At 37.7% G+C, this 16,714-nt stretch overlaps 1 protein-coding gene across 4 annotated transcripts in view; it reads right to left on the minus strand.

Moving 5' to 3' along the window:
* Nucleotides 1-15,631, minus strand: part of slc35f3b (solute carrier family 35 member F3b) — a 23,510-nt gene extending 7,879 nt beyond the window's left edge. For 2 of the 4 annotated variants that reach the window (XR_013328045.1, XM_077729555.1), the window contains exons 1-2: nucleotides 15,378-15,630; nucleotides 14,258-14,472 (exon numbers count right to left, since the gene is read on the minus strand). Coding sequence is in view for 3 of the 4 variants with exons in the window: in XM_077729555.1 (XP_077585681.1) it covers nucleotides 14,258-14,472; nucleotides 15,378-15,478 (316 nt within the window). In the remaining variant the exon portion in view is untranslated. Of the gene's footprint in view, nucleotides 1-5,816; nucleotides 6,055-14,257; nucleotides 14,473-15,377 lie in introns of those variants that run through there. The other 2 variants (XM_077729556.1, XM_077729557.1) reach the window with 2 other exon arrangements.
* Between the last annotated feature and the right edge of the window lie 1,083 nt (nucleotides 15,632-16,714).

Below are 16,714 nucleotides of genomic sequence, written 5' to 3' on the forward strand. Positions count from 1 at the left end.
ATCATTTATTTTGGTACATTTTTTTAAATGTATAATATTAAAAATGTCAATTTAAACAAGACTCATCCACCTCTTTTTCATTGTTGATTGACTGCAGCTTAACATGTCTTGCCCTATTCTATTTAAAAATAGCTGCTGTCACACTTTAATTGGCCTTGGTAATCAATCAGACATCTGAGTTAAAACACTCCTTATCCAATATGACAGGCTGAAGCCAAACAGAGGGCAGTAAGGGCAACTTTGATATAGACTACCCACTTACTACAAACTAGCCCATTAAATTCAATCAAAAACGATTCATTGGCGTAATAGAAGAACACGACATGTGTAGTGTGTCATCACCTAACATGACACATGCACATTAAATAAAACTTGGACCCTGCCCTGCGGTCTCATCACATAACATCCTACCGCCTTCCATCCCAATGCCCCCGGCTTGAACCCACAAAATAACGTCTCTGTTTTTTCCCTGTCGAAAAAGAACCCAAGTGATGCAATGGAGTGAAATTCTATGGTAGTTTTTTTGGGTGGGACACAATACTGTGACTGTAACGGTGATCCCTCGGGTTGCATTTGGCAGCAATGAAAGCTGATTCGAAGAGAATTAAGTTTCTCTATTCTGAGCTTGGAGAGAGCTGGAGCTTTATCTCACTCTGAAGGTCATGCCTTGTTTATGCCGGCTGCGTTTTGTCCTCGCCATCGAATCCCGTGAACCCCGCACGTAAATCCTAGCAATCCAGTAGAACGCAATTGAGGTCCTTGACATTATTGTAAGCAACAACACACTGCTGATAACAACTTTGTGACTGATTTCATCGCCAGTGATGAATATCTGTGACATCAGTGTATTTTCATGTGTCAGCCCATTGCTGCAATGACTCAATTATTTAAGGAGGACACACTTTTTTTTTTTACGCCTTCATACGTGACTTGACAGTGACTAATGTTGCCGTAACAACCTTTTCTAGCAGGAGTGAACCAAAGTGTGAAAGAGGGAGAGGGGGTGGGGGGGATCTATTACCAGAAAAAGACAGTTAATGATATTCGGAGCCATTACCGACAGGCATGACGGAGTAGCTACGTCCTTATCAGTATTAAAGTACTTCATATTATCACGTTTGAATCAAAGGTTATGGTCAAGGTCAATTGAAATACTGCAGGATTTAAAAAATAATCTATTTGAATGTAAAAATAAGAATTTAACTTTGGTAATTCATTTGTATGCTATCATCAATCATGAATATTTCAATTTATAATAATAATCCCTAGACTTTGACCTGTATCTTAGCAGACATTTTGTGTTTATTGTGCCCTCTAAAGTGAAACACGAGTTGTTAACAGGGATCTGAGAATAAAACAGGAAACATGAGGAGAGTGTTTGGCATCTTTTAGACAAGCCCTGAATCCACTTTGACAGCGGCCAAGTTCACTCCATCACCCTGGCAACGTGCATCAAGGAACTCTTGTCACATTGAAAGACAAACAAATATATTCTAGCCTTCATTTTGAATAAATATGGCAATTTATTTAAGATGACAATTTATTTGTTGAATAGCTAGAATAACCATAGATGGATAAATATCCCAGTATACGGTCATATTCACAAGTAAATTGATCTGCATTAACGAGGTAGCACCCCAACACTACCGTTTTTTTCCCCCATTTTACTTCACGCTCCCTTGCTTCTAATTCCCAAGCGTCTCTCCGGCCCACCCTGCAGTGCCTGCAGTGCAGATGTCCCGCTGATAAATAGACGCCAGTCCAACAATGTTCCCAGCAGAGCCCGACAAAACCACACTACAGCCGTTTAGAATTGTCTTGATACCTGTTTCTGCATCCTTGCTTTGTTCAACAAATTCTAAAAATTAAAATACACGATTTTAAGAAACGGTATAGAATTGTCAGCACCGTTTTATGATTTTTCCATTTATAGGTCGGACTAGTTAAATGCAAAGCCACTGGTAAGTGTGCTGGTAACCTAAAATGCTAAAAATTGTTATGTTTTGTTTTTGTTTTTTGGTCTGAGACCATAGAAAAAAAAGTTGCCCCATGCAGAATATCCACACAATAAGGTTAGGGCAACAATTAGGGGGGTTTTACTACTTTCCCATAACTGTAGGTAACTGAACTTGGAACAACATAAAGCGAAAATTGTGAAAAATGTGTGAGAAAATTAAGTGACAGGCAAGGACTCTAAATGAGTAAAGCTTTCTGCCATTTTTGAGTACTGTGCTTACTTACGTGATCACGTCATGCACACTAATTTTGAGTTTAAAATTTTGATTTTTAGGCTTCAGGCATTTTCTCCCCCCACAGATGGTGTTTTCATGGAATATTTTATATCACATTATGCAGACTGAATTCTGAGAACAAGACTCATAAAAACTGAGATGAATAGGTGAACCAGAATTGAACACTTTTCTCACAAAGCTTAATTCATTGTATAAATTTACCAAGAAAAAAAACACACAAATCGACCATGGAGTAATGAAACTATTATTCAGCCTCAAGTGGAATAAAAAAATATGATTAGAGCAATTTAACCATACGAAAGAATATGTTTTGATGCTAACATAGTACATCCAGCGACTCAAATATAAAAATAATAAAAAGTCTGCCTTTGTGTAACTTGAATGGATGAAATTCAAGTACTGTAAATTGAATAATGTCAGTAAGAAAAGCAGATGACTCACTCAATCAATTTCTCTACAGAGAGTCGATACTTGAATGCAACATCAGTTTTGACCCACAGCTTGGGCAACATTTAATGGACATCATGTGGTCAAGACAAATGGAGCCCAATGAGAAGCTTTGAAGTGGTGAATTAAGACAGTTTTCCTGTGGGGGGGACGTCATCTCTCAGTTCAGTTATCAAGCATAAAATGGCTTTTCAAGAAACTGACGGCCTCGTGTGAACTTCTACTAGCGTGGGAGGAACATCCCAATTCCCCAAAAGACACAATAATTTGACGGACTTTGAAATAGAAAACAATAGCTAAGCTTTGTCTGCTTGGATTTTTCCACAAAAAAATTAAAAAAAACACACAAAAAAACACCAGCATTGAAATATCAAAGTTCTGAATAATGCTGATTTTTTTAAAAAACATTATATCTCAGTGTACTACTACAATATGGTATACATACTACATATCACTAAGCCCAAAACTGTAATCTTTTGTTACCTCTGATATTTATGTGCGACTGCATATTTCAAAAGAATACAAACTCACAAGACAAGAAATAGAAACATTGTTGCAATGCAGAGGAAATAAAGGTTCTGAAGTCGTTGTTACATAAGAAGCGGAATCTCTTCCTCCCATGTGATTCCCTCTTCAAAGAGCTGCCTAACACTCGCAAGCGGCTGTATGCAACCTTCACTTTCTCACAAGTGCAATAGCCTCATTCGTCAAAAGATATTTAAAGTTCCTTCATTGTTTACCAAAGATGATTGTTATTTTAATAATCTTGCCGTGTCCATCAGACACCTCCACTAATGTATAGGAACAGTTTTTTTTAATAAACATGCAGCCAGTGATTCCTTTAGGGCACTAACTGTATGCATTTTGAATACATTTAATATTGTTTTGACAACATTAATCCAGTTTTGAAGGTGAGTGTAATGTAAATGAATATTTTGTATGTATATATGACATGAGTTCTTAACTATTGACAAGTATAATCTACCCCAAAGTCAACTAGCATAGTCTGGACCAACTAAAATAGCAAGAATTTGCAATACTGAATCAGAACCAAACAAAGCAAACCAACATAAAACCAAACACTTGGTATGGCAAATGATTTTAGCTATCCAAAAATATCTTGAACTGACTTATATTGGTCACAATTCAATTGCCTGGCAAAATATAATCATAATTACACCTCACACTCATCCTTATGGACAATTTCAAACCTTCAATGAACGCAACATGATTATCTGTGGTAGAAACCATATAACCTGACCATGCAAATTACAAACCAGAAGACCATAGCGTCACAAAATCAAACCCTAAACCTCACTGAGCAGCAAGTGCTGCAGTAATGAAACAGCAATGCAGCCAACTTCCAACCTTTGAGTACTGCAGCCTGCTCAACCAAAATATATCCACTTTCCTATCAACCTATGCAGAAATAGTGGGAATAATCCATGATAAATGAACCAATACATATAATGGTATGCATCATTTATACTGGGCTACCAGAAAATCTTTTAAATTTACGCCTGAAAAACAACCGCAGTCTTTAAAAAGTTGATTTGGAACTGACTTAAGAGCCTGTGCTCTTTTTTTTTTTAAACAGCAGCCCCATGCATTATTGATTTAAATTTTATTCAGCTATACAACACATATACATAACAGATGGTGTCACAATAGGAGCCCACACCAGACAGTCATTTTTTATGCAAGGCACAAACTCAGACAAATCCTGTCAGGGACTCTTGTAAGAACTTGGAGATAAAAAAAAAAAATCAAACAACTGGAGTTTTCCCAAATCCTTCTGAGGTAAATAAATTATGTTTTGGCCATAAAATGAACTGTGCCACAAGGTCAGCACCCTTATTTCATCCGCACCTAACTTTCAATGCACACAGATCATTATAACAGGAGATAATCGAGTAAATATCTACTATATACACATACAAACAACTGTTTTATGTTAAATTCTTCCCAAATAAGCTCCAAATTAGATCAGTCAGATTCAATGTAATATTATGTCAAAGCAGCCATCTATTCTAATATGAATGCATATTCATAACAACATTCTAATGCTATTCCCCATGTGCCAGACCTGACAAATAGATTGAAAACATTGCATCTTTTTACTGCGGTAAAGCGTGAGGTAGGCTGATAGCAGGTACTCGAGTGAACAAAACTGAAGCTTGGGGACATATTAGATATTATTGGCAGTGCGGCACAACAACAACAACAACAACAACATGACACAAGAGAGGCATGTTGTGGCCCATTCTCATGTAAATCTTCAGGCTGAGAGAGAGAGATGAAGACCCTTCGGAAAGGAGTGCAACATTTGTTTGTGTCCTTTCTTCACGGCTGGGATGGGGACTGCAGACTGAGGAGGGAATCCCTGCTGCAATAACACTCACATGAGGAGCAGCCCAATGAGCAAAGGAATGTGTGGCTAGTAGCAGCAACATCCAAAATGGATTAAGAGACACAGGGAAAGCCATAGCTCTAATTTTGCCAGTCAAAAAAGGATCCTGCCTAGTTTTAGGATAGAAAAGAAATTATTTCTGATACTTTAGTACTGCTAGGTGCCCTTGAGCAAGGTCCTGAACCTGTAAACCCCGTGTTACATGCTGGGAAATTGAGAAATTTTTGACTTTGGATTGGATCACTGTTTTGTTGAAATACAATGTAAATATAAGCACTTAAGGGTGTATATTTTTTCTCTCTAGAGACTAGTTGTCAATGTGTTGTGATTGTAAGTGAAACTCCAGGTTGTCTTAATTAAACAGTGTGTATGGCAGTAAAAATATTTTAATATATTGCCTGACAATCTAGGTATTTAATTATGATTTTATTATTGTTTTGGTTTAAGTTTTGTTGAAGCTTGTCAAAATGTAGCAATGGCTTTTAGTTGAATATGAATAATTCATTAAGATAGGTTAAAGTTTTTGGGGTATTTTTAAACACTGTACCAGAGATGCACACACTATACGTACAGCATATATATATATTTACATATATATGTATATTTGGTATCCAAAGCAGGCTGTGTGTCTGCCCCGTGTAACGCAATGGTGAATTGTCTATAAATGGACATGCACTCTCCTTCTGCCAACCTGCCTGCCTGCCTACCTTCCACTTTGGTGAGGGTGAGCACCGGACTGTTGCAGGCGGACAACGGGGCGACCCTGGCCGAGTGTTTCTTCATGATGCCGAGCTCGGGTGGGCTGAGCTCCGGGACCGCTACGACTACATCCCTAAAGCAGATTTAGCCCCCAGTGGCCGGACGCCGGACGTCTTGACGGGACGCTTCACGTTCCGGGAGCCGGTGTCCTTGGTCCTTCCATCTAAGTCCCCCCCCCCCTTTTCTCCCTCCGAGATGATCGCTCCTTCCTCATCCGACCAGACTCCCTCTCCTCCCCCGAATATCCCTCCTTCTCTCCTCCCCTCAACATCCCATCCTCTCTCCCTCTCCTAAATGAGTGTGTTTGTCTGGTGCAGGTCGCTCTACAGAGGTTGTCAAATGTACGGTTTACGGGCCGGGAGAGAATTTATGCCTGGATTATTTTGGAAACATCAACACTTATTTACAAAGAGATTTCATGTATTTGGAAGACAAAACTTCCAAAAATATTAACCATAATTATATTGATTCATTCAATTTCCAAGCCAATTATCCTCACGAGGATCACAGGCATACTAGAGCCTCAATTCCAAAACCGTTTTGACGGGGAACAGCAATTCTTTTCCTGCTCAACTTCTACTTAACCTTTACAAATAAATCCATCTTTGTCACCACTCCTAGACTTGACCCCCTATTATTGATCAATTGAGCCAACTGTAATCACTTCTTGAACCAAAGTCTCTCTGGGAAGTAAAAATAACAGGATTATGGTGCCACTGGCTGCAGTTTGTGTGTATAGTGTTAGTCCCTTGACCTCAAGTTGATCAAATTCAACAAACCATGACTTAATAGCTCATGGAGCTGGTAATGCTCAAAGAGAGTAATGCAGAGGAGTCCTAAAACATACACTTTTTTTTTTAAACTTAAAATAACTACAGACCTAAATTTAGCTTAACCCATAATTGATTCATGAATTGATTGAGGTGTGTCTCAACACTTTTGTTCCCAAAGTGAATGCGCATGTCTGAAGTGACTCTGTACTTGTGTGTGGTTGTGTGTGTATGTGTGTGTGTGTATATGTTCGCGGCTATGTGTGAGGGTCTGCCTGAAGGAAGCTCCACTGAATAATTCACTGCGTAGACTGCACACTCCAGCGCCAATCCATCCCCTAACCTTCTTTAAATAGGACAGGGAGCTCTAAAAAGGACAGTCCAGGGCAACGCTGACGTCCCTCCTCAACCCACCCCACTTCAGCCCTCTCTTCCTCCTCCCTCATGGTTAGGTTGGAGGACACGTGCATGCATGAACGCACCATGAACTGAGAAATTTGGTCTCAGTTCAAATCCTATTGTCGCACGGTCACAGTGAAAACTCCCACGAGTCAGCGTGACTTCCAATCTGAGAAGAAGGGCAGCAGTCTGTGTTTGGGAGCGACTGAAGTCAGCTTGGGACGTTAGCGGTTTAAGAAAAGGATGGATGAGATTGTGAAAGGGATCCAAAACAGTGATATTTTGATCTGTGATCCTCAAACTGCTTTGCAATGCTACGTGACAATACTAAATACATGTAGTTAAATACACACTGTGTATTTAAGCAAGGACAAAGGGAATTCTTTGAGGATTCTTCACCAGGAGTCATTTACATTTTAATGTTGAGATTTAAACCAGTCAAACATACTTCTATGCATTCTTTGAAAATCTGCAATTTAGAGTACAATCACGTTTCATATTCTTATTGGTTATGCAAGCAAAGTACAATGATTTGACCGCCAGCCTGTACTTGCGTCTTGTTTTACAATTGCATAGAAATTCATAGAATTCAACTGCAATAAATGGCCATGGTTTTATTTTATTCCTTTCTCAGCCCAAGGCTGTAAAGCGGAATTTCTTATTTGTGACAAATGAATACACAATGGAAACCAGTTTCTTGCTCACTACACCCCTGTAAAAACAAAAAGTCCAAGCTGTAGTCTATTTTTTTAAGTCAACTTTGACTCCAATGAGGAAAAGCCTTATTTCATGCAATATATAAAACACCTGACACGAGTTGGCCTGTTTTCATCTTTAAACGTATAATATTCTGCCATAAATGTAATATTCCACCCTTATACGGACGGACTGCTGCCTTTTAAACTTAGTGATGCGAGACTTTCTATGAAGTGCGACCACTTCTAATGAAGTCCAGAGGCATCTATTTAAATGGTGTCGAGCTGTAACACTTGATGACAGCTTTGCCAGTTGCTCTCCACATGATAATAAGAGAGTGCTGCAGTGCCATTAAAAGCACTCTTGGAGAGGAAGCAGCTTGCATCAGCCTGCATCTCGAATTTGAGTCACATTTTTAAAAATAAATTTAAAAATCCCCCATTCTAACAGGGTATTGAATTACAAAGTGTAAACAATCCCCCCTTCAAAAATACCATTTGATATATATTAGGCCTGCCAGTGCAGTGGTTAAAATGTCAACATTGTAATGCTGGAACAAGCATTCCGACTGCATCTCTAACCCTGTGAGAAATGAAATGTTTCCTTAAAACAATGACGTGTGCGCCCTCTACTGCTAAACCAGACTTCAATTCTATACAAATGAGGAGCAAGTCCACTTGTCTCCGCCAGCAGAGAGCACTGTGGTCCCACAAATTCATGCAATCGTTCTGGATTATGGAATTGGTACAAGTGGTAGTGCTGGTTTCAGGACCACACAATTGGACAGCGCCACTCGCCTGTAATCAGAATTCACTTAGACAAGCTCACAACAAGAATTGCATCGGTACTCGTAACTGGCAAATGCTGAACACGTATTGCCATGACAAAATATTTATTCACAACATATGGTACGGAAATCTGGTAAAAACAAATTAGTAGTATGAACACAATTCTCAAATGGAATTTCCAATTTTAAATCCTTAAAAAGTCTAAATCATCATAATATTTTTTGAAATCTAAATTTGAATCATCACTATCAGATTCACCAAACAATTGATTTCATTCTTCTTGGGTAATTTTGTGAGCACCAGCCTAGAACGGGGTCTTACGCCCCATTTTGTGGACAAAGACAGTTTTTTACAGGCACTTCCATTGTTTGGTACAAAATTTTAGGAATTATACTAAATCCAGTACTAATTTTCCACTTAGTGGCTGACGGACAACAAACTTAACTGTAAATAACGCTACTTCTGCAATGCAGTATTAAGACACTGCTTATTAAAAAGAGAATAATTCCATGCCATTTAAAAAAAAATCAATATAAATCCATCCCAATTTTAAGAACATGTTTCTCCGTAACAAATTCATAACATACTCCACTAATACTTTAAGGCGCTTAAAACTTAAATCAGGAAGACCTCTTCTTTTGTTCCCATTTTATACAGTTCTCCATGCACTGAGGAACAAGATAATCTGATACGCATGCAAACATCTGCTGGATCCCAAAGGAAGCCTGTTCAGATTTTCACAGTTAACAATGACATGCCAAACACAGCCCCCACCATAAATGAAGGCAGTGTTTATGCTCCTGCCAGCACATCCATGCAAAAACATCCTCACTCGGCTCAGAAAAAAAAAATGGAAAAAACAAAAACAATAAAAATGCCAATATGCTTTGTTATTCCGCCCTGGGATGCGTTGCCAGATAGCACAGGAAAGGGTCACAAAGTAAACAAATAGAAACAATGGCATACTCCACTATTTTGTCTTTCTTGGCATGTCTTGTGCGTAACAAAATGGAAAAACACACCATGCCTCCAATTTTGGATTAACCACGCATAAATTCATGCACTACAAAACACCCAAAAATGATCATGAGTCATAATCCAGGAGAAAATAGGAGTTATTATGGCAGCCTTAACAAGTTCGAACAGAGCAGGGAAGGGAAAAAAAACTTTTCCACACTATCTACTGATCACAAAGCTTTCAAAAAAAGTACTTCTATTGGAATGCTATGAAAGAAAACACATACAAAAAGCTATTTTTTTCTCCCTTCAGTCTCCTCAGGCAACAGTAAACCTTCAAATTAGACTCCAGGGAATGACGTCAAGCTTACTTGATGCTTCTTGATACAGCTTTTCCCATAACAACCTCTTGCATGTCTGATTTAAAAAGAATTCCCATTAAGTCCCAAAATAATGAAAGGCTAGAAATTGCAAGATTAAACTCAATTTACCTCTGATCATTTTTAGTTGACTGGAATTCCCAATTGTAACATTAGCTTTGCTGCTAATTGGAGAACATCCAATATTAGCTTTAATATTTAGTCAATCACTTTTGGAAGACATTAGAAAAATGTTTTAGCTCAGGCACACACACACAAAATGTCACAAGACACTCATTAAAATGCTGAATGAATTCACATATTGCATAGTCAATTGAAGATTTGGCCTTGTTTAATTTAACAAAGATATAATACTTACAGGAAACCATGAATTATTCATCTGCCATCTAATGGGATAACCTTCACTTCTGCCTGTTGCATTACCTTACTGAAAAGAAAAATAGATAAGCAACTAGAATCTACTTCTAATTAATAAAATCCTATGATAACTAATGGTAGAAAAGCATCCACTTGAGCACGAGTAACATTTTCCCAATATTAGGACCAAAACAAACCATTTGTTTACTGAAAACCTCCTTGGTTATAACATCAAGATGTGGCTATCGTCAACCAGTGTCATGTAGACAAAGTAAAGTCTAACTGAGATATGGCGATCATCAGAATTTCACCAAAGCAATATTCTCCAATCAACACGTTCAGATCCCGAATTGCAAGCATGACCTCATTTACACTTTGCCACCTGTGATCCCCTACCACCTACCCTCCAATGACCACAAAGATCTAGAATGTGCAGATTAATACCATCATGCGTCACCACTTTAATTAATTTTGATGGGGGGGAAAAAAAGGTGAAAGGGTGTCTCTTGGGGTACACTTGTTCTAAAAGGTAATAGAAAACAGAGTACTGAATCCAGGCATGGCAATTACACCTGCAATAAAACATAATGACACAAACACTACAAAACAAAAGCTGATATTTCTCAACTAAAGATCAAAATAAAACAGCCCTCCCGCCATTGTGATTTGTCCAACTTTGGGCTAAACCACATTTTAGTCAATTCTCTCCTTTAAAGCCATATAATATAGTGTCTGATTTTCAGTGAGATGATGTATAATGATCTATTCATCACTCTATATTATGCATGTGCTGTTATGCAACATGGCTTGCTCTAAGAATACTATACAGATGGACAAAATGTGCATTAAGGAAGCATTCCAAGCACAATTTTTCCATAGAAATTGCTAAAAATCTATCCATAAAATGTGACTTTCAGGGTTAGCATGCTGCATAATTTCTGCAACATGGCACTAAAATATAAAATGCTGATTGAAATAACAAAAATGCCAACGCCTAGAGAAAAATATGTTGATTCCTGTGCTTTTTTTCAATTTCCAGTTCAGAGCAGAAGAGTGTAAATGCATGAGCACGCTGTCATACCAACTGTATTCATGGCAATAATGCGAATGAGCGCCAGCCTCCAAGTTTTCTCCACCACGATGCATGAAGCGCATTCTCTTCCAGTTGAACGCACACGGTGAAAGGTTCACTTGGGAAATAAAGCATAAAATAGTTGCTTTATGCGCCAACTGTATCAATCATTTTTCATGCCACTTAAGAACATCGAGTTAACCGCAACAAATCACTTGCAGTGCCACAGTGCTGTTTTCCTGCCCACTAGGTTTTTACTCTTCCTCCTAATTGCCTTGTTTTCCTTCTATTCGGGACTTTGATTGACAGCCTTTCCCAGGATGCCTTTTTCTACAACCCTGCTCACAATGAATAACAGCAAAGAAAAAGTATGACAAGAGAATATTGGATACTATTAAGCTGATGTTTTCGTCTTGAATACATATTTAATGAGGCCTTTTACAGACAATAATCTCACTTAAGTTTGACATAATGCCTCACTTAGTGGCAGCATAAAAGTACACAAACTCCATTACTACAGATCCCACTAACAATTTTTCAAAACTGTCTTTGTTTTAAGCTGAAAACTTAACATAAATGTGCTTTTTTTATGAAAGGTGCAGTATTGTTCCCTTCCAAATGTTTTTGCACCCCAAAAAAACTAAACAGAAATGCTAGAATATCTTATTTGACACAAATACAATACAATGAGTCATTTTTTTTTAAATTTCAGAACCATTCTGTGACAAATTAATATCATTATGCAATTTAAATTCACTTAATTTGGTTGGTGAAACAATGTTTATCTTCCATCTATATACAAGCGTGTCTGATTTAAGGCAGGGAATTTTAATTTGACATTATTTATGCCTCTGGTGTCTTCCCATTCAAAATGGCAATCTAAACTCAAAAATAAAGTTTTCTTAAATATGTCTTACACCTCACATTCTTACCATTTGCCTGAAGACACCCAAATTAAATCAAATCAAATGTAGGTAGAATATATTCCTAATTTTCCATGGGAATGTAGGACAAGTTGGGTTCCCCATGTCATCTTATAGTCCAATTGCCAATCCGAATGATTCCTGCCTTGCCTGGGCTATCATAGTCACATGTAAATGACCTAATGAACCCTGCAACCTGATGGGTTCAAACGATGAGCTGAAATCAGAAGCCAACCTCATTTCATGCCTCGTCAACCTCAAAATTTGAACCAGAGATTGAAAGCTAGCTTTGGAGAAGTGAATTTTAAAAACCGTTGCTACTCCGAAGACACACCTTGATGCGATAAGGACAAAACAGTCTACTTTTTTTAATGCTGGACCCTGACTCTGAGGGTTTTTTTGGTCTTTTTAACATTCATCCTGTTCATACAGTAGCAAGTGAGGCTCAAAGTGAAGGTTTGGGGGAGACATCATTATGTTTCTGTAATCTGGCTACCATGGCAACAAGTACTCCAACCTATTCCAACCAGATGATTTTCATATAAATCGGGTTTGGTGCATATTTTTAATTCAAATGTCGCTGAATATTAGCATATAGTCTGCAAAAGTTTGACATATGCAAAGTTTGGTCTGAGCAAATAAAGCAATTTAGCTTCATTGGGCTAGAAATCTCTGAATCAAGTGCAAATGAGCAGCAGGGGAGACACCAGAGGCATAAATAATGTCAAATTAAAATTCCCTGCCTTAAATCAGACAAGCTTAAGATAAACATTTTTTCACCAAGTAAATTAAGTCAACTTAAAAAGGCATAATGATATTCATTTGTCACAGAATGGTTCTGAAATAAAACATGTTTGACTGTCATTTTATTGTATTTTTGTCAAATAAGATATTCTGGCATTTCTGTTTAGCTTTTTTTGTGGTAAAAACATTTGGAAGGGAACAAAATAGGAGTAACATTTTGTCTCTGACCTTTCCATTGACAACAAATACAAGAGACATAGAAAAAAACAGTGGCCATGTTTAGATACCTGGCACATCAATGTGAATATTGGTTGATGATATAGAACCAGTTCATATTCATCTTTGGCTGCAGGGATTAAAAAAAATAAGAGTGAAGATAAAAGCTGTGTTGAAAAGAAATCTTCAAAGAATCAACAGTTCAAAAGGAACGTTTCAACTGTCTAACTTTGCAGACGTCAGTGAAGCAAATACTCGCTCTCATAGGAGCACCTACCTTGAGCAACATGGAGGCATTCAGAAAATGATTCTTGAAGGATGAGCGGCATAGAAAGATATGACACTACTGTACAGCTAATTGTTTTGTATAGGAAATTAATAAGAAAGTCCTCCAACTAAAACATGATGCAATACAAATAAACATGATTACTCATAAAGTCAACACAAGCAAAGTTTAACATTACATAACTTTCCACAACAATTACCAGATTGATTTTGAATATTGTCTACCAGATAATATAATATTAATGGAAAGAGAGGTTCTGACACATTAAAAGTGACTGTTTAAATGAATACTATTTTTTCTCCTCCAAAAATACAATTTATAGTGACTAATATGCGATTTTTCCCTTTGTCACAACACATTTTTGTACTGGTGTAGTAATTTATACACCATAACAGCCTGTAATCAAGAAAATATGGGAAATCCACATTCATTATTGACACCACGACACAGCATTACTCCACAATAGCATCAGTGCAGTTCTTCATGGCTTTTTACTGAATCTATTCTTAAAGTCACATTCGCTGATGCCGCACAGTCCCTTAACAAGATCTCCTCAAGGCATATGCAAATATCTGACACATTTTACACATATCTTATTGAAGTCTATTTCAATTCTAGAGCTAGAAAATGCATCTCATTAACACTTCAAACATAAGCAAAATATGATCTCTCCCTATCAGATTTGGATCTATCATGAGTGTGACTGGAACATAACCTGGGTTCACTATAATAACTAGTCAACTTACATGAAGTATCTTCCAAAAATAATGAGAAATATGAACATGCAAGGTTGGGACTTACTCTTGTAGCCGGCATTCCAAGGCTGATAGCCATAATATCCAGTAATCCGCAATATCCGCTCCTCAATGGACGCACTGTTGATGTCCTCAACTGAACGGGAAGACTTGAGATCCTCTTTGATGGCCTCGTCCACTACGAGATATTTGAGCTGTCTGAGCTGAGGGCTGATGTCCGAAAGCCTTCTGGGGCTAACTTCAGGCGATTTGCGCATACCGCTGGAAAGACAAGGTATCAAAAGGTTGGAGGTGCTCGTCTTGACGGTGCCCGATAAAGAAAAAAACAAAGAGTTCTTGCCCATTGGTACCACTTCTTGATGAAATCAGATTTGTCTCCGGTTGCGAGAGTGTGGCTTCGTAATGTATCTTGCACAAAAGTCACAAGTACAGTAGTAACAAAATCATCATCCTTCACTGGTCTTGTCTCAGCTCGGTTATTATGGGAAAAGACATTAAGTGGTAGTGACTAGTGTTGCGATATTACATCGACCTATTATGGCTACCCAACTACTTTACCAGGCTTAGAGAAAAGTAAAGAATCAATCACAAGTTATTTGTGGAGATGGAGATGAAATATTTGTGATGGCTTGAGGCATCATGAGTGTGTATACATATAAATGAAAGTCAGTTTGTATTTCATACTGCACAGAGTAGCTCACAAGTGTGGTTGATTGAGGTTGGTTTTATTTCCAACTGGTGGCACAAAACTAATATGATAATCATTTAAAATGCCCACAAAAATCACACCAATTGAGCTGCAAAGTGTGTTAAATTTCACAAAATTTAGTGCATTCATTGCACTTTCTTATGCAACCAATATAGAAAAGTGACTGGAAATGTTTGCTTGCAAGATAAATACAGACGGATCTGTTAAATTAACAATATCAAAAGGACTAAAACAGTACTAATAGTGACTGATCTCACTTTATGGATGAGTTTGACTTTAAAGTGGAAGATGGCTGCAATGTTTATAAATAAAACAATTGTGGGCAAACATTTCAGGTGGATTCAAATAAACTTATGTAAATGATCCTTATACTCACAGTACAGATGCAACAAGTTAATTCAATCGGTGCAATTAGAAGATTGAACTATGCAAGTTAAAGGAAGGAAATGATGCTTACACTGGCATCAAGTTAGTCGGAGGTCCAAGGTAGCACATGCAGTCCCGGTGGGGGGGCCGCCCGACGCGGTCCCACGCGGTGGCCTCCCCATGGTCGTACATCTGGGGCCACTGCTTGGAGATCCCCCGGTCAACAGTAGACGAGACTGGGGAGAAGTAACATGACGACTGCTGCAGCTTGTTCCACGCGCAAACATATGTCTGCCTGCGCCTGGCCACTTTTCTTTCTCCACTGTCGTTTTTTCTACTATCCTGGCTGTCAACTCACGTGAGCACCACAACAGTGCCACCTAAAGGCCTTATGAGGATTGCAGAAGAGCTTGTAAAATTCAATAAGATCTCTGAAGTCTGAATTTAAAATAACTTTTTTACAAGCCTCCCAATGGACATTTAAAACTATCAAATTTAAATTCATTCACATTCAAAGAACTTTAAAGCTGAATTTAACCTTTTCAATATTTTTTGCTAATGACTGTGTAAAGGCAACAACATAATTATGGTTACATTCAGTCATTGATTATTGTGATGAATTAATTCCAATCCAAAAGCCTATCAGAATGTGATATGAGTAATTTATTTCTTTTTTTTAAATCTAATTTTAACAAAGCTGTAATGTGAAAGAGAAGAACCTAAAAATGTTTTAAGCCATAAACTTTCATATCAATGTGCCCTGAGGGAAATATTTTCACATCACACAATAGAGCATTTAAATATTAATACACATTTAGCCAAAAACATTTATCATCTGTGCTTTTTAAAACATCATATTTTTATATTCCAAGTAAATACTAAATATGTCAATCCCTCATGCAAGCCAACTTCATACTTTACTTTTATTCCGTCATAACTGTCTCCCAGCAAAAAAAAATCCAACAAAACTTTTCATAACACTTTATGAATTATTAATTTTGAATGACTATAACCATGCCTTGACAGAATGACGACTTCTAAAGGTTGCCTCATTGAAGAACTTCAACAAAACACTCAAAACTAGACACATCCAATAATTATCTCATCCTTCCAAGTCTAGTTTAATACAAATCTAACTACTGTAAGTCTCATTTTTCTTACCATCAATATTTAAACATGTCTCAGCATGGAAACAGTGTGACAAGCTGCTGCTCATTGGTGGATCCGCAAGAAGTAGCAGTAATAGGAGCCACTAAAAATATCCCATATGCCTACAGTATTCAATCCGCCTAAGGCTTCATGCATTGTGCACATTATAGTTTTAAAAGTGTTTGACTCTTGACATTTGCATTAGCCAATATGAGCATTTCTTATTTGTTTTCACTATGTTTTGTCACAACTAAAGCTTAGTCTTTTGGAGGCTTGGCC

Source organism: Stigmatopora nigra, chromosome 12 (assembly GCF_051989575.1).
Source record: "Stigmatopora nigra isolate UIUO_SnigA chromosome 12, RoL_Snig_1.1, whole genome shotgun sequence".
Classification (NCBI taxonomy): domain Eukaryota; kingdom Metazoa; phylum Chordata; class Actinopteri; order Syngnathiformes; family Syngnathidae; genus Stigmatopora; species Stigmatopora nigra.